Below are 17393 nucleotides of genomic sequence, written 5' to 3'. Positions count from 1 at the left end.
ATAGTTGCACTTTGGCGTTCAGAAAGTTTAAATGCTGAACAATGTGGAATCAACTTATACTGCTGTTTATGGCGAAAAAAGAATTATAAATATGAGAGACAAGTCCCTCATTACAGTTTGGAGAAACTCATCATAACAAACACCATCACAACTATCATCAACAACACCGTCAATACTCACACAATATCACTTACAAACCCAACTTACACTTCAATTTAAAACAAAATCACTCAAAGTACCCCTCAAAATGTCCGACGCATTCCACCCCTACACAGATCTCTATGCCAACCCTTCCGGCCCAGGCGACCAGCGCCCTACCGCCCTCCAAGTTGTCCAAGATAACGGAGCCAAGGGCACTTGGACTGGCCGAGTGGTCCTCATCACCGGCGGCACAGCCGGCATTGGCGTTGAAACCGTAAGAGCAATGCACAGCACCGGTGCAGACGTCTACTTTACGGCTCGGAGTCTCGAAAAGGCCGCTGCCACAAAGGCAGATATCCTCAGGACGACCGAAGGCAAGGGCAAGCTGGAAATCATCGAGATGGACATGGACTCTCTTGACTCTGTGCGCAGAGCTGCCAAGGACTTTCTCCAAAAGAGCAACAATTTGAATGTTCTCATCAACAATGCAGGTAAGTTTGACTAAAACAACTTACACCAACAGCCCAACCAGCTAACACGACATCAGGAATCATGGCATGCCCAGAAACCAAGACCAAAGACGGATTCGAGCGCCAATTCGCAGTCAACCACCTCGCTCACTACCTATTCATCCGTCTCCTTCTCCCAACCCTCATCTCCAGCTCAACGCCCGAGTTCAACTCGCGCGTCGTCGACGTTTCCTCCTCAGGACACCGCATGTCCCCCGTCAACTTTGACAACTACAACTTCGACAAGCCTGGCTCGTACGACCCCTGGCTGGCCTACGGACAGTCAAAGACGGCTAATATCTGGACGGCCAACTACATCGACCGGGCATTTGGTCCCCGAGGCGTTCACGCCTTCTCCCTACATCCCGGTGGTATCTGGACGGGTCTGCAGGCCTACACGCCCACCGAGATGCTGGACTCGTGGAAAAGCGATGACAATGTCAGCACACTGATGATGAGCCCGCCTCAGGGTGCGGCAACGTCTGTTTGGGCGGCTGTTGGAAAGGTCTGGGAGGGCCAGGGCGGCAAGTATCTCGCCGACTGTGGTGTTGCGGAACCAGCTGGGAGCCAGGCGACTGTTTTGAGCTCAGGCGCTGCTGCGCATGCGTATGATGCTGAGGCAGAGGATAAGCTTTGGGAGTTGAGTGCCAAGTTGGTTGGTGTGGAGAAGGATGTTTAAATAATATGTGAGACGGCGGTATAGCGAGATTGTATGTATTGTAATAGATTGCATTGATTTAGATATTTTACTCGACCTCCTTCAATAGCATTATTGTTAACAAAGCCTTGAAAATTAAAGAGTTGTAATCTCAGTGTTGCGGCGTTCCCGAAACGCTGCCATTTAGCTTAGTAGATGATGAGATGCCAGAGCTGATTACTTCAGCAGACTATACGGACAATCGTTTAATATGAAGATGACTGACTAGCTTTTGAGAACCCGAAGCAGAGAACCCAGTCTAAGTTTTCAATAAACATGAGCAAAAACTTTGGAAAGAGCGGAAACTGGCCATCGTATATCAAGATTCCTACCAAAAAACTAGCCAAGTTCCCGTATAACAGTCGTAAATTTGGCTTGAGAAGGGACCAGTTCACCTGCGGATGGCCTACACGCAGATCAGAAACTGATGAACAATCTTCTGTATTGTGACCAAGGGAAAAGCTGACAAACACCACGGAGGAACAGTCTCGGGTTTATATAATGAAAACAGCAACAAGTGAACGTGCACTCTATAGGGCACTGTGAAGCTGGAGCCTTTGTTGACAATCACGGCAAACACTAAACTCACAATCCGCACAGAAACTGTATGATCCAGCTATACAATATGCGACAACAAAGCACTCACCAGCTACTCCACGCGCACAGTAGGATTTCTTCAAACGGGAGACATATTATATCGTCATTAGTTATAGCCATATCATCAAACAGAGTAGAGTAGTATCAACATCACCATCGTACAAATCCCCCAAACCCTCACTTCTTCCTCGCCACAATAAACGGCCGCCCATCATCCCCCTTCGAAGCATGCACCTCATCCAGCAAAATCTCAAACCCAGCCTCCTCAATCCTCTTCCTCAGCTCACCCCCCGTAAAGCTATCCACGTGCGGCGCCTTGCCCACCACCTGCATCACCGGCAGCAACACCCACCTCATCAGCGGATTCATATCCATCAAACACGCCGTCTTGCTGATGAAAAGGCCGCCATCCTCCAACATATCCCGGACGGTACGCACCGTACCCCACGGATCATGCAAAAGGTGCAGGTAGTTGTATCCCAGGACGGCGTTGAACTTGAGTCCATCCTTGGCGACGTCCTCTGCGGTGGCGACGCGAAACTCCAGACCCGGTACCTGGTCCTGCGCCTCGTGCTTCTCGTTGGCGATCTTGATCATCTCAGATGATATGTCTGTAGCGAGATACTTGGCCGCAGAGGGCGCGAGGATGAATGCCGATGAGCCGGTGCCGCATCCTAGCTCGAGCACCTTGTCCGTCTTGTTGAGGTAGCTCTTTGAGAGGTTGAGGGTGCGCTCGTACCCGGGCTGGTCGGATACTTTTGATTTGGAGTAGGATTTTGCGGATTTGTCCCAGAAGGCTTTGTCGCTGGCGCTCATGGTTGCTTTGGATTGTGTTGCGATGTTTGCTATGAAGGACACTTGTTTGAGGTGGTGTTGAGGGTTTCGTCTGATGAGCAGTGTCTGGGTGAGTGCGTGATGGTGCATGGGACAATGGGATTAAACGGTACAGTAAAGGAAACGGTTTACAGAAACAACTTGGGACGGAAGAAAGGTGTCCTTATGTATGCGCAACGAGTCATATCCGCTGCCAAGCGAGACTATCGTATTTTTGTGCTTCAGCTTCTGCCTGCAACCGAAGGGAGCATCATGTGTGCAACATTGAACTGCCACATACGGAGTACACACCACCATCACTTACATGTGTGACACTGCATTTTCTATTCATATTCTTGATGGACGGCCTAGTGACTTTCTGATTATTCCGATTCAAGACCTGCCATGATGCTACGTTTCGTCTCGCCCCAGCAAAGCTGCATTTAAATCTAGTACAAGCAAGATCTTGTGTAAGACACCCTCCACCAGCTGAATACTCTGCAAAGAACACTTCAAAGTGACACGTCACTCCATGTCCACAAATACCTAGGTAATTGCCCATGTCTTCATGCGGGCAGCAAAGTCCACGTCCTTGAACATTTCCCTCAAGCTGTATGTAGAATCCTTCTTCGTGTCGACCCAGTATTTGAGTATCTCGCAGTCAACATTCTCGTTTTCAGGCCCCAACGTCTCCGCGATGACCGAGCAAAGCTGTGCAATGCGCACCAATCTATCCTATTCCTTGGCAGCAATTGCACTCAGCTCCTCAGGCATGTAGACTATCTCGGCAATCTTCTCGAGCCGTGTCTCGTAGCTTGCCTCCCGAATGGTCTCCGAGTTGGCAAAAGTCATGATCCTGCGATGATATTTACCCCAGCGTTCAGTACTGACAGACGAGATTTGGTCGCTTATATGTGGCAACATATGTTCTAGTCGAGTTGCTGCCCCTGACTGCCCAGCACTTACACCAGTTTTCTTTGCCTCAATAGCCTGCACTTGGTTAGTCTCACTGCTTAAACAGGCTGTTGTTGATGAATATACTCACATTTCGCTCTTCTTTACCAGCCAGACTGTCCGCAGCCAAGTCTTCAGGCGAGTCTACCTGCATCGGAGACCCAGCGCGGGACTCTTCAGAGAAAATCGACCCGTCCTCGCTGTCACTGGATACATTGGACTCGGCCGCGTCATCATGCAACTGCATTTCCGGTGTTTGCTGCTCTATAGGCGATGACTTCTTCAGTGCAAGGTCTTTCTCCCCGTAATCTGCGGCCGTTGTCGAGGCAACAGGATCACAATTCCCGTCAAGCGCAGTCTCTTGCGTAGAAGTCTCCATAGACCGTTTCGTCCGTCGTAGAATTATTGAAAGTTTTGTATCTTGCGCATGCTGCTGCTTTCCCTGTGAACCATCCGCCGTTGGTCTCTTGAACACCACGGGTCGACGCACCTGACCACAAACACCTCCCGGTATCTGGCCCTTTGCTTCACCAAGGCCATCGTCACCTTCGTCGTTTGTATGTTTGCTCTTGCGCCCGCTCTTCACCGATACGGGTGACTTCTTGGCTGCCTTGCTCCGACGCGGGCCTCTTTCCACAGGCGTATATTCCGGTGAAGAAGCCAGTGAACGCTCGCCCAACTTCCTCTTTGTTGAACCCCGTCTCCGAGCCTTCGTCATACTCTCACGAGGTTTGCTAGGAAGCAATTGCTGGGCTTTCGACTGCTTATCAATGGCTGACAACAAGATGCCGCCAAACTCATGAGCATGCTCCGCCTCTCGTAACTGTTTGTTTGTTTGCCTGCTCAAATTTAGTCCTCCTGGAGGTAGTGCCACGTGGGTTCTGACGGTCCGGCCATCTGGCAAACAAATGAAACAGCTGGCACGAGCGCGGGCTCCTGTCATTTTCTTGCATGTCCCAAGAAAGGCGAGTATTGAACGGGCCACTTCGCGGAATTCGGCTCGCGAAGTGAAACCTTCATTTTCGGCTTCTTGAAATATCTCTCGAACTGAAGCCAGAAATTGATGTCCTGGTGTGTCCTCCATTTCTTGCAGACACGGTGCGTATCGTGACGATGCAGGTAGAGAAGGCGGCGTTGAAAGGTTGTTGGTTGTCAAATTCGAGAAACCAGGTGGCGAGAGGCTTCTCTTCCTTGAATGTACTTGGCTTTATCGCGAGAATCCTCGGGGAAAGAATAGTCCAGCTGGGGGTTGAGTTCTTGAAGTCCTAGATGCTGGAGTGAACGGGAACTTTGAAGTTAGCAAAGCATTGGATGAGAACATCAAGAGAACCTACAGAGTAAAACCACCTCTATGACCTCGACAGGTCTTGCATCAGTCTTGCCGCAGTACAATAGCATGCCCGTCCACTCTAGGTAAGCAGCAAAGCACGAACAATAGCCCGGATGCTTCCGGAAGGTGCAGATGCACCGATTCACGCCCAACAGCAATGACTCTCACCAGCCTTGCCAGTTGTCGGGCCGAAGCCTTTGCGGAGAATGGCTAGACTTCGTCGGACGGTATGTTGGCCATAAAAAAAATACAAATACGGTCACGGGCACACATCGTGGTCTCAAAAAGCCTAGTTTATGTGTCTACTTTACATTCCGGGGCAGGATTAGATCCGACATGCCAAAATGCCCGTACACCTTGCAAAACACCCGGACCAGAGCTATTTCATCTCGTTAAAAAAAACCGTTTTTAGTGATGACATCTATGCAATTACAATTCGTCGTGGAAATCACCCTCCGCCTCCTTCTCGCCACCAGGGGCACCGCCGTACATCTTGGAAGTGATGGGGTAGGCGACGTTGGACAACTTCTCCTTCTGCTCCTCAAAGTCCTCAGCGGAAGCGTCAGTGCCGTGCTCGTCGAGCCACTCAGTAGCCTCCTTGACGGCATCCAGAATCTGCGTATACTGTTAGTCATATGCTACTATTACACAGGGCTTCAAGTCACTTTAGGGCATAAACTTACAGTTTCCTTCTCCTCGTCGCTGATCTTGCCACCGAGACCCTCGGCGTCGTTAACCTGGTTCTTCAAGCTGAAGGCGTAGTTCTCAAGACCGTTGCGAGCCTCAATGCGCTCACGGGTAGCCTTGTCTTCCTCGGCGTACTTCTCAGCCTCAGCAACCATGCGGTCAATTTCCTCCTGAGTAAGACGGCCCTTGTCGTTGGTGATGGTGATGGACTCCTGCTTGCCAGTGCCCTTGTCGTGGGCAGAGACCTTGAGGATACCGTTGGCATCAAGCTCAAAAGAGACCTCAATCTGGGGGACGCCACGGGGCGCGGGGGGGATGCCAGTAAGTTCGAACTTGCCAAGAAGGTTGTTGTCCTTGGTAAGAGATCGCTCACCCTCGTAGACCTGGATCAGGACCACGGGCTGGTTATCGGCAGCGGTAGAGAAGATCTGGCTCTTGCGAGTAGGGATGGGGGTGTTGCGGGGAATCAGCTTGGTCATGACGCCACCAGTGGTCTCAATACCAAGAGTCAGAGGGTTGACATCCATGAGAACGATCTCCTCGGTACCCTCCTCTCCGGAAAGAACACCAGCCTGGACAGCGGCACCAAAAGCGACAGCCTCATCGGGGTTGATACCCTTGGAGGCCTTCTTGCCACCAAAGTACTCCTCAATAAGAGCCTGAACCTTGGGGATACGAGTGGAACCACCGACGAGGACAATGTCGTCAATCTCAGTCTTCTTGACGTTGGCGTCCTTGAGAACCTGCTCGACAGGCTTCAGGGTCTTCTTGAAGAGATCGATGTTGAGCTCCTCGAACTTGGCGCGGGTAAGGGTCTCAGAGAAGTCGTTGCCCTCAAAAAAGGCCTCGATCTCAATGCGAGTGTTCATCTGAGAAGACAGACTGCGCTTGGCCTTTTCGGCTTCACGCTTGAGCTTACCCATGGCCTTGAGGTCCTTGGTAATATCGACGCCGTTCTTCTTGTTGTAGGACTTGGCGAAGTGGTTGATGAGGCGCTGGTCGAAATCCTCACCACCAAGATGGGTGTCACCAGCAGTAGCCAAGACTTCGAAAACACCCTGGTCAATGGACAGAAGAGAGACATCGAAGGTACCACCACCAAGATCGTAGACAATGATCTGGCGCTCGCCCTCAGTCTTATCCAGGCCGTAGGCGATAGCGGCGGCGGTGGGCTCGTTGACAATTCGGAGGACATTGAGACCGGCGATGACACCGGCATCCTTGGTAGCCTGGCGCTGGTTGTCCTGCAATGGTTGTCAGCACATTTCTCTGGGCAATGAAACCAGCTGTAGTAAGGGGAGAATACTCACATTGAAGTAGGCGGGGACGGTAACAACGGCGTGGGTGACCTTCTTGCCCAAGTAGGACTCGGCGACCTCCTTCATCTTACCCAAAACCATGGCGGAAATCTCCTCAGGAGTGAAAGTCTTCTCAGATCCGCTGACATCGACCTTGACGACAGGCTTGCCATCCTTGGAGACAACCTTGTAGGGGAAGTGCTTGACATCGGCTTGAACGTCCTTCTCACTGAACTTTCGACCAATCAAACGCCTGAAGTAAATGAGTTGTTAGCAGATCCGTGCTTTTGAACAGGTTTCTCCTGCAGGGTGCAGTGGATTAGTGAGGCTTACTTGATGTCAAAGATGGTTCGCGTGGGGTTGGCGGCGGCCTGATTCTTGGCCGAGTCACCAACCAGACGCTCCTCATCGGTGAAGGCGACATAGGAAGGAGTAATTCGGTTACCCTGATCGTTGACGAGAATTTCGACCTTGCCCTTCTGCATCACACCGACGCAGCTGTAAGTCGTACCCAGATCCTACAACAAAGGCAGGCGCCAGGGTCAGCAATCGCCACGGAAAAAGAAAAGTGGACACGTAGCAGTTGAGAGCTGCGCATTTCGGAGCGCATGCTCGCTCAGCTACCGGCAAATGCCACCACAAGGATGGGAAATACTCACAATACCAATAACGGTGCCATAGCTATCAGTGTCATCAGCCTGAACAGACTTGACGAAGGCCAAGGGAGAGAAGAGAAGAGTGATCCAACAAAGGAGCCCGAGGCCCAAGGCGAATGTGCTCCGTGATCGAGCCATTGTAGAAGGGGGGGTTGTGTGTACTGTGAGTTCGAAACTATCTCGATGAGGCAGCGGATATCAACAAAATACGGGAAAAGAAGAAAGTAAAAGCGTTACGCAGCGAGGTTCTCTTGATCCTCAAGCCAGCGTCTTCACCAGAGGGGTGGTATGGGTATCAATTGGAGGTTGAAGTTGAGGAATGAAGAAAACAAGACGGGGTTCAGAGGGAGAAGAAGCGGCGCGATGGCTTAAGAATAAGCGGTGCTCCAAAAAAAATGTCGAGGTGTCCAAAAGAGTGCACAAAAAGGCCAGATTTCACGTAAGGTTCCTGGCGGGCCTGACTCCCCAGAGACTGCCCCACGTGACAGGGGTCTGGCCATGGAGGGTACCAGTGGATCTCGCACTGTACGCTTGCTCGCTTCCATTGTGTGTTCAGGTGTCTGCTTGTTGGTGAACAAGGGGCATTGGGGCAGGCTCAAGTGGCCCCTCACGTCATGTACCCGCCACCTTTCGCTATTTCCATACGGCAACCAGTCCGCGGCACCTGTACCGAAAACAGTGCCAAGACAATAACCCGCACTGAGTCCGGCACATCCTTAGCCTATCGTTGGCGCCACTGTGTTCCATCTCAGACCTCTTCCCACTGACACTGGCCACACCACAAGTGCCACCAGCGACTTTGGAAACCAACCAGGGCCAAGCCGTGCTGGTTGACCTGGCCACTTGCTTCATGGTTGGCATCATGGGATGGAACATTACAATCTGTCCCCTTGAAGTCTACCCGTTTCGGTTTGCTCCATATGCTGGCACATACTCTGTGTTATCAACCACGCCACCGACTCCAACTGAGATATCGCCACTTTGATAATGCTCCCGCCGCAATGACTCAACCAATATCGCTTATGGACCTTCATTCATGCTGTCACGACAGCTTTGAAATAACACAAAGAGACACAGTTGCAAAAGCTCTTTGTTGCTCACTGCGCATGATGTACGATGCAGGCACAGTCTGCTCACGAGAGCCTCATGTGGGGACTTCGAGAATGTTCTCAATCAACGTCTTACTATGCCATGATACATCATCACGTAGCCACACTGAAATCATCCACTAGATGACTCTTATGGCTGATTGTAGACGAAGCAGCTAACTTGGTGGCGAATCCTGGCCGGTGTTGTGATATCTGTCCTTATTTTTGCTATCCAACTCTCGAGCTTAGCTTAGCTGTGACTGATCTATGCATGAACTCCTATAATTCTTTTCTCCGATTTGACTCAACAGCGCAATAATCCTTTAGATCCCGAGTGCACTTATTCTAGTAAGCCTGCCGCAATAGTTTCTCCTCCACTGCGAAGGACAACCCTTTGTCCCTTTTCCAAAGGTACCTTGGCCCCCAGTTTAATCATCACGCGAGCCACGCCCCCGGGCTGAACAATCTTGGGCTTCTTCTTGACAATCTCGCCTGTAGCCTTGTCGAGCGTTGCCGGTATTGAGGCGATTTGCCCTGCCGCATGCAGACGACCACGGTGAAGGTCCACTGGCATCGGCATCAGATGCTCAAACGCCATAGCTTTCATAGTGAACGTGTCGCCAACGCTAATTGGGTTCACCGCGCTGCATAGAATGTCACCGACACGGATATGAATGGGGTCAATGTCAGTCAAGGCGATGGTGACACTTTGACCAGCAACTGCCCATTCTTGAGCCTCCGAATCGACCATGATAGATTTTATATACGCAGGCTCTCCGCTGGGCTGTACAATGACCGCGTCGCCGATTTGAACGTTGCCTGCATCTATGCGACCAGCTAGTGTTGTTGTACCCTGTTGCTGTGATCGAAACATTTCCGAAATCGACATGCGGAAGGGTTTCGTGATGGCAAGAGCCGACGACGGCTCCGAGTCTTCCAGCGCCTTAATTAACGTTGGTCCCTCATACCATGCCGCTGATGCGTCCTCAGTCTTGTTTGCAATGTTATCCCCATTCAGGCCGGATATGGGCACAAAGCTGATTAGTTTGCTTTGAAACCCTAGCCCAGTGAGAAAGCCGCTGATTTGGTCGGAAATCTCGTCGAATCGAGCTTTTGACCAACCAACCATGTCGAGTTTATTGACGGCGACAATGATGCGTTGGACGCCAAGACTGCGCAGCAACAACACGTGCTCTCTTGTTTGTCCCTTGAGACCCTTTTCGTAAGCTCCAGTATTTGCGTCAATGACAAGAATGGCGAAATCGGCCTGGCTTGCGCCTGCAATCATATTCGGCACAAAATCCCTATGACCAGGCGCGTCCAGGATGGTAAATTTCGTATTTGGGGTCTCGAAGTGGTTTGTGGCGATGTCGATTGTGACACCTCGTTCCCTTTCTTCCGTTCTTTGGTCCATGACCCAAGCAAGAGCAAAGGACTGCTTTCCCGACTTCTCTGCTTGCCTGCGATACTTGTCCACTGTACGCTCTTGGACATATTTCAATTCAAGCAGAAGACGCCCCATAAGCGTGCTCTTACCAGCATCGACGTGGCCTGATCACACATTAGCATCTTTTGAGGCGCTCAAAATGCCAAGTCTTGTAGCTTTAACATACCGACAACGACAAAGCTTATGCTCTTCTTGCTGTTGCTTTTCTCATACTCTTTGGCCACGTCAAGGCCCTTGCTCTTTGGTGGCGGCACATCGCTGACCTTTAAGTTCGAGATGCCATTGCTCACATCCACATCTTTGGATGCAACGTCGGCCTTCTTGTCCTTTTTGGTGGGCGTGGATGTTCCCTTGGCAGGAGCTACCGTCTTCTTTCCGGCTGAGGAAATATTAGAATTAGCTTGTTATTTTTCCCTCGCAAAGTTCGAACCTTTTGCCTGCGCAGCCAGAACGACGTCATCCGGGCTAGGCTCGGAGAATGCTGCAGCGAGGAAGGAAGATGAGGATGTATAAGGCATTGCATAAAAATCAGGCCTGTTTGCTTGTCGATCATCTGGAGCAGATCCGAAAAGGGTCTTGGCGAAGGCGGATGGGGCTGACTGGGCAAATGGTTTTACGGTTTCTTCATCCTGTTGAATTGGGGGCGATGGTTCTATCTCTGGCGGCTCCTGTAGAGCGCGAACAACTTCAATGTGGACGGGATCGGGGTGTGGTTCTTGAGGACCTTCACTCCGAGAGCTGCCTCCATCCAAAGTTGCCAGCGACGGAGCCGCCTGTGCATCCGGGACACGCTGCCTTTTCGCAGGACTTGAAGCTCTCTCATCATTCTCTTTTGGAGATGCATCTGCAATTGATAATCTCTTCAAGCCACTTTCTGCTTGTGAAGACTTTGCTTGCTCCTTCTTGTCATCGTTCTTCTTTTTTCTCGCAGCCGCAAGAGCTTGGAGCTTGGACATTTTTGGAGCGTCTCCAGCTCCGCCAAGCAATCCGCCTCGTGGCTTCGAGGGTGCTATCAGCATGGCTTGACGGCTCTCAGGTGTGTTCAGCCACGGCATATCACTAAATTCGTCTTGGACAGGATTCGCGTTTGACCTGTAGCTGAATGTACTACAAGGCGGAGGGTCCGGCAATGAGTCTGACCAAGGCAATCGGTTCGCAGCTCCAGACGATCTTACAAACAGGCCGAGCGATGATGAAAACGAGAATTCATGCAACTTACTCTCTGGGGCTTTTTTCGGGGTAGGTTTAGGCGGCGGTGGTGCAATAAACGTCTTGCTTAAGTAGGCGACAGATTTGTCGACGTCGTAGTAGTAGTGCCATAATGCGTCTTGTATCTGTTTGACCGTTACCTTGGTGGCATTAGCACCAAGGGACTTCTTCACATCCGCGGTGCCTTTCTCCATGGCTGCCTTGTCCTCGGGGCTCAGTTCATCCTCCTGCTCCCCCTCATCTGCTTCCTCATCGTATAGATCGTCATCGTCGTAGTAGTCGGCGGGAGCCATGGCTGATGAGGTTGACTTCGTATGAAATTTGGTATTTAGAGATAAATGCTAGCGGATTGGATGTCGATGGCTAGGATCAACTCTGCGCAATCCACAGACGTTACTGGTTATCGCTGGGAAGGTTAGCTTGCACCGGTGAAGCGTCACAAGGACTCGGGATCGGGCTATGACACATACAACTTCAAGAGCAAAGCAAAGAGAGAGATGTATGCAGAAACGCTAGCCACGGACGAAAGAAGGCAAAATGGATCAAGAGCGAGTAACGGCAGAAGGCTTCTGTAGTCCTTAACCTCCAGCTCGTTATCTGAGGCTTAGAAACGGGTAATGAGCGTCTGTCTTTAGAACCAAACTCGAAGATTGCGGATGAAGCGTGGGGCAATTTGTAGAAGTCGTTGTCGAGGTCTTGGATGGAGGGGCACAGGTGTTGGCTGGTGGAGGTGGTACGCTGAGCTTGGTCAAGTGGCACAGGGTGCTTTAAGTACCAGTTGACCAGACAGCTCACCCCACTACCAGCACTGGAGTTCAGCAGCTCATTGACTTGATAAGATTTGATTGGGGCTGGGAGTCAAATCTGAAGCTAGGTGCCTGCACATGTGCCTAAGCTTTCCAGACCATGCGCTGCAGAAGTCAACTTGTCTGTGATGCCCAGCCTGATCAGACTGTATGTGCCTCCAAGTCCGGGAGCAGTGCAAACATTGAAGTGACCTCACCAGAGTTGACGCCACTTTGAAATTGCCCCTCACTAACTTCCAGCAGAACTTGACCCAAGGTTGCCCACTGTGGATCCCCACTGACCGCCGCGCGCACAGAAGCCAACAGAAGCCCAACCACGTTCTGCCTGGTCGCAACTCCCATTGAACGGGCGGCGGAGATTTCTTTTCCCGGTGTCCCGCACTGCGACAAGCCCAAGGCAACACCAATATTCCAAAAATTCGGCCACGACGACGAGCTCCAAGCTGCAGCCCATCATCAATTTCGGGGTCCTTCTTTGCTGTCGGCAAGTAAAAGTTTTTGGACACTGTCGGTTAGAGCTTCCACCACCACGGAAAGCTCATCGCCAACATGACGCTGAGTAAGTTTGACTTGTGGCCATCCAGGGGTTATCGTGCACTGCAGAAGCTAATTCTAATTCACTAGATTTGGATCCTAACAACGGTAACTTCACCATCTCATACTCTCGTACTGCGCACCCGAAGCTAATATGTGGATCTCTCTCTTTGAACAGCCACCTTTTTGAAGGATGAGCAAGGCCGTCCCTTTATCGTCGTCAGAGAGTAAGCCCCGCCATTCATCCAAATAACGGTCTGCGAGTCGAATCTAGTCCCTGACAAACGCATAGCCAAGGGAAGAAGAAGCGTCAATTTGGAAACGAGGCAGTTAAATCCCACATCCTTGCAGCTAGAACTGTAGCCAATCTCGTCAAGTCCTCCCTTGGCCCTCGTGGCCTCGACAAGATCCTCATCTCATCCGATGGAGACATCACAGTCACCAACGATGGCGCCACCATTTTGCAGCAGATGGAAGTGAGCAACCACGTCGCCAAGCTACTGGTAGAGCTTTCAAAATCCCAAGACGACGAAATTGGTGATGGTACCACTGGCGTTGTCGTCTTGGCTGGCGCCCTGCTCGAACAAGCTGCCGACCTCATTGATAAGGGCATCCACCCAATCCGAATCGCCGATGGTTACGACCAGGCTTGCGACATTGCCGTTGCGGAGCTCGACAGAATTTCAGATACGATCGATTTCACAAAGACAGACACTGCTAACTTGGTCAAGGTGGCACGGACAAGTTTGGGCAGCAAGATCGTCTCCAAGGCGCACGACCAATTCGCCAACATTGCTGTGGACGCTGTCCTGTCGGTGGCTGACTTGGAGCGAAAGGACGTCGATTTCGAGCTGATCAAGGTCGATGGCAAGGTTGGAGGCTCGCTTGAAGACACATTGCTGGTCAAGGGTGTCATTGTCGACAAGGACTTTTCTCACCCACAGATGCCTTCCGAGGTGCGGGACGCCAAGATTGCCATCCTGACATGCGCCTTTGAGCCGCCGAAGCCCAAGACTAAGCACAAACTCGAAATCACCAGCGTCGAGGAATTCAAGAAGCTGCAAAACTACGAGAGGGAAAAGTTCATTGAGATGATTCAGCAAGTCAAGGACACAGGTGCCAATTTGGCCATTTGCCAGTGGGGATTTGATGATGAAGCCAACCACTTGCTTTTGCAAAACGGCCTTCCCGCCGTCCGTTGGGTTGGTGGCCCTGAGATTGAGCTGATTGCCATTGCCACCAACGGCAGAATAGTACCTCGTTTTGAAGACCTCAAACCCGAGAAGCTTGGCTCCGCAGGTGTTGTCAGAGAGATGACATTTGGTACCACAAGAGAGAAGATGTTGGTCATTGAGGAGTGCGCCAACACTCGTGCTGTAACTGTTTTCTGCCGCGGCAGCAACAAGATGGTATGTCTTTGACTCATTTTCGGCTCTGAACTGAGCATTCATTGCTAACTCATATATTCAGATTATCGACGAAGCTAAGCGATCGCTCCACGATGCCTTGTGTGTCGTGCGCAACTTGGTGCGTGACAACCGAGTCGTCTACGGTGGTGGTGCCGCCGAGATTGCCTGCTCCCTGGCAGTCGAGGATGCCGCCGTCAAGACGCCCGGCCTCGAGCAGTACGCCATGCGTGCATTCTCTGAAGCCCTGGATACCGTCCCCATGACGCTGGCGGAGAACAGTGGCCTCAACCCCATCTCAACCCTTGCTGAAGTGAAGAGCCAGCAAGTCAAGGCTGGCTCCAACAGCCGCGGCAAGCTTGGCGTGGACTGCATGGGACGTGGCGACAACGATATGAAGGAAGCCTTTGTTATTGACCCGTTGATTGGAAAGAAGCAGCAGCTTCAACTGGCTACACAATTATGTCGCATGGTTCTAAAGGTGAACAATGTCATTGTGGCGGGTTCTGGAGACGACGACTTTTAGACGAGTCATGGTAGAAAAAGGGAATATACCAAAAAGGTTAAAGGTAAAAAAAGTAATGGCAGAATAGACGTTGCTTCGACTCGCCACCGAGTCGACCACATTAATCTTGGGGTGCTGGTAGTTTGTTACGTGATGTGCGCTTCTAGTGTTTATCCATTCGTTCCAGCAACACAACTGACCAACTGACCAACCACTCACCATCGAACAGCAATTGTCAATTCAATGTCACACAATGCAGCCAGGAACCGCCAAGCCTTCAATCCCGGAAAACCAGGGTCTGCTCCCGGTAATGCAGACAGACAAGGTACACTTTAAGGTGTGCAAGTGTCGTCATGTCGACGCCCAAAATGGCTGCGACCGCGTATCCCTTGCAACATGCTTCGTAACAAGCACCAGGTCCATTGCGTGGCTTCCCCATCTCCATCATCGCTAGTCAACTTGCAATAGTCTCGGAGTCGGGCAGCATAACCCCCTGCTTACTCCAAGCCAATAGGGCTGAGAGCTGACTTCAGCCTCTTTTGGTCCAAAGGCGCACCCATGATATCGCCAAGTAAGAGCACGACATGAAGCAGAAGAGCAAAACACCAAAATCGAGCTCTTGAATCATTTATTTCATCTCCCTCGGAAAAACCAACATCCATCCGAGTAACGTAAATGTCTGAATATGAGTACACCCCCAGCTCGGGGTCTTCATCCCCCTCGCCCAGCAACCACCAGCAACCCACAACCGGCAAACGACGCCCCATCCCAAGAAAAGGCCACACCAAGTCCCGGGCAGGTTGCCCAAACTGCAAGCGACGAAAAGTCAAATGTGACGAGGTGACGCCCTTCTGCGGACCATGTAAGCGGCTAGGACTTGAGTGCGAGTACCCTCAGACGAGGGGAGCACATCGGAGTGAAGCGCAACAACGAGCGGCGATCGTGGTGACATCGCCGATTCCTCAGCCGTTGTCTATGCATCCCGGGTCTTTTGGGTTTACCGACTTGCGCTTCTTTCAGCATTTTCTTATCTCTGCGTTTCCGCCGTTACCTGTGGGCGGGAGACGGGTGTGGCAGTATATTTCACAGATGTCGCATGAGGTGAGTCTTCATGAAAGACCGGGAGAATATGCCGCTGATCTTGACGAACAGTACGACTTTTTAATCCATTCGATGCTGGGACTTGGTGCCTCGCATCTGAGCTTGCTTTCTCCAGGGGATTTCAAGCACTCTGCTCTGCAGCATAGAGTGACGGCCATAGAGAGACTAAACAAGTTCCTGTCGAAGCCGAAGCTGTCTATTCCCGATACTGAGGCGGCGTTTGCTGCCATTCTGACTCTTACTTTTCAGGCGGCGCATATGCCAGATGGCCTTATAGATTTCCTCACCATGACCCGTGGATGTATGTCTCCTGCTGTTTCCACATGTGCAAATTCGTGAAACGTTTTGTGCTAATGATGTTGCTGCCACGCAGGCTTTCTAGTCGGTACACATGTGGTAGATGATCTCGAAAACTCGACATTCAAAACATTCGAAAGAGACGTCTACATTGAAAAAGCATCCTGGGTAGCGGCATCAGACGAGCAGCGCCTCCCACTACTAGACGAATCCATCGCAGACGGCTTCTGCACCAGTCTCGAACAGCTCGGCCCCTTGTGCCACAGCGTGATTGACATTGAACATATTGCCATGATGCGCCGAATAGTCACATCTGCCACCACTAATCTCTACGAATGTTGGACGCCAAACACCCCTCGCCTTATCAATACCTCACTTGCTAATCACACACAGGTTTCCGGGAGCATTCCTTCCTCCACGAAAAAGCTGGCCGTTTATCAGCCGCAGAATTCGCCTCCTTCATCGACCCGAACAATCATATCGCGCGCCTAGTCATTGTCCACATGCTCCTCCTCGACATCATCATGAGCCGCACAATCTGCGCGTGGGAGGAAGGACCAGAGGTAGCCTTCCACGAGACGCGGCATCGTTACGACGCCCGCAATGTCATGGCCCTTATGTGGATGCAGAATATTCACGATACGCTGCCGGAAATGTATCGGCCGTATATCGAGTGGCCGCTTAGCTTCTCAAAGTACATGAAAACTACGTTTAGGGCGGATACGAGTTTCTGGAAATTTAGTGCTACTGACGAAGGGTTGGCGCCGCAGCCACTGCAGCTCGATGGTAGTGAGATTGGAAGTGATTTCATGTTATAGAACAGAGTCAACTACTACAACTTGCCACGCGGAACATGTCGCTGCTTTGGCGGCTTCGTATCGTACACCTACCTAGACCGAGATGCTAGATACGCTCACGCCTACTAGGTGACACATTGTGTAGGTTCACGCGGCCCTCCCTGCTGCGTTTGCTTCACCCAACCGCTCTAACTTTGGGTAGCTGGTATGTGTGTGTGCTTATGGTTGTGGCACTGCATGCCCGGGATGCGTCTCGGTTGAGGAGGTTGCATGTCCTGGGTTGACGCTGTGCAGCGTGAGCCGTCATCTTCAAGGAGATCACGGAGTATTTTGTGCGATTCGAAGGTAATTGTCTACTAGTGACAATCGCCAATTGCAAAAGGGAGGATGCTACTCACTCCACGGACCGATCAAACTCAAGTCTAAGATCACACCTAATGTATATTTAGTGCTAAATCGTAGCATGTGGTTGAGATCTGTACATTAAACGGAGTGCTCGTTCAATACGCAATTTACTAAAT

The 17393-nt window shown here is 51.2% G+C and overlaps 8 protein-coding genes across 8 annotated transcripts; 4 read left to right on the top strand and 4 right to left on the bottom strand.

Moving 5' to 3' along the window:
* Window positions 1–247: 247 nt before the first annotated feature.
* On the top strand, window positions 248–1329 carry VFPPC_01552 (short-chain dehydrogenase; the record flags this gene model as incomplete). The annotated part of the gene is made up of 2 exons (XM_018281355.1): window positions 248–632; window positions 689–1329. The coding sequence occupies 2 exons, from the start codon at window positions 248–250 to the stop codon at window positions 1327–1329; spliced, it is 1026 nt and encodes a 341-aa protein (XP_018150032.1).
* Window positions 1330–2121: 792 nt separating this feature from the next.
* Window positions 2122–2760, bottom strand: VFPPC_13108 (UbiE/COQ5 family methyltransferase; the record flags this gene model as incomplete). The annotated part of the gene is made up of 1 exon (XM_018290885.1): window positions 2122–2760. One exon carries the CDS (start codon window positions 2758–2760, stop codon window positions 2122–2124), a length of 639 nt encoding a protein of 212 aa, XP_018150031.1.
* Window positions 2761–3492: 732 nt separating this feature from the next.
* On the bottom strand, window positions 3493–4795 carry VFPPC_13107 (hypothetical protein; the record flags this gene model as incomplete). Its single annotated transcript, XM_018290884.1, has 2 exons — window positions 3493–3747; window positions 3803–4795. 2 exons carry the CDS (start codon window positions 4793–4795, stop codon window positions 3493–3495), a joined length of 1248 nt encoding a protein of 415 aa, XP_018150030.1.
* Window positions 4796–5470: 675 nt separating this feature from the next.
* VFPPC_01551 (heat shock protein) lies at window positions 5471–7820 on the bottom strand (the record flags this gene model as incomplete). The annotated part of the gene is made up of 5 exons (XM_018281354.1): window positions 5471–5656; window positions 5725–6972; window positions 7039–7279; window positions 7360–7544; window positions 7686–7820. The coding sequence occupies 5 exons, from the start codon at window positions 7818–7820 to the stop codon at window positions 5471–5473; spliced, it is 1995 nt and encodes a 664-aa protein (XP_018150029.1).
* An 884-nt stretch (window positions 7821–8704) lies between these two features.
* Window positions 8705–8914, top strand: VFPPC_01550 (hypothetical protein; the record flags this gene model as incomplete). The annotated part of the gene is made up of 1 exon (XM_018281353.1): window positions 8705–8914. One exon carries the CDS (start codon window positions 8705–8707, stop codon window positions 8912–8914), a length of 210 nt encoding a protein of 69 aa, XP_018150028.1.
* Window positions 8915–9110: 196 nt separating this feature from the next.
* On the bottom strand, window positions 9111–11719 carry VFPPC_01549 (elongation factor Tu GTP binding domain-containing protein; the record flags this gene model as incomplete). Its single annotated transcript, XM_018281352.1, has 3 exons — window positions 9111–10321; window positions 10384–10596; window positions 10648–11719. 3 exons carry the CDS (start codon window positions 11717–11719, stop codon window positions 9111–9113), a joined length of 2496 nt encoding a protein of 831 aa, XP_018150027.1.
* Window positions 11720–12781: 1062 nt separating this feature from the next.
* Window positions 12782–14698, top strand: VFPPC_01548 (T-complex protein 1 subunit epsilon; the record flags this gene model as incomplete). Its single annotated transcript, XM_018281351.1, has 5 exons — window positions 12782–12791; window positions 12857–12874; window positions 12945–12993; window positions 13059–14175; window positions 14237–14698. The coding sequence occupies 5 exons, from the start codon at window positions 12782–12784 to the stop codon at window positions 14696–14698; spliced, it is 1656 nt and encodes a 551-aa protein (XP_018150026.1).
* A 654-nt stretch (window positions 14699–15352) lies between these two features.
* Window positions 15353–16893, top strand: VFPPC_01547 (C6 transcription factor; the record flags this gene model as incomplete). The annotated part of the gene is made up of 4 exons (XM_022428229.1): window positions 15353–15778; window positions 15830–16079; window positions 16152–16412; window positions 16469–16893. 4 exons carry the CDS (start codon window positions 15353–15355, stop codon window positions 16891–16893), a joined length of 1362 nt encoding a protein of 453 aa, XP_022284747.1.
* Between the last annotated feature and the right edge of the window lie 500 nt (window positions 16894–17393).

This window comes from Pochonia chlamydosporia, chromosome 1, assembly GCF_001653235.2.
Source record: "Pochonia chlamydosporia 170 chromosome 1, whole genome shotgun sequence".
Lineage (NCBI taxonomy): Eukaryota > Fungi > Ascomycota > Sordariomycetes > Hypocreales > Clavicipitaceae > Pochonia > Pochonia chlamydosporia.
The sequence above is the reverse complement of the archived record's forward strand: the minus strand, read 5'-3'. Positions and strand labels throughout refer to the sequence as shown.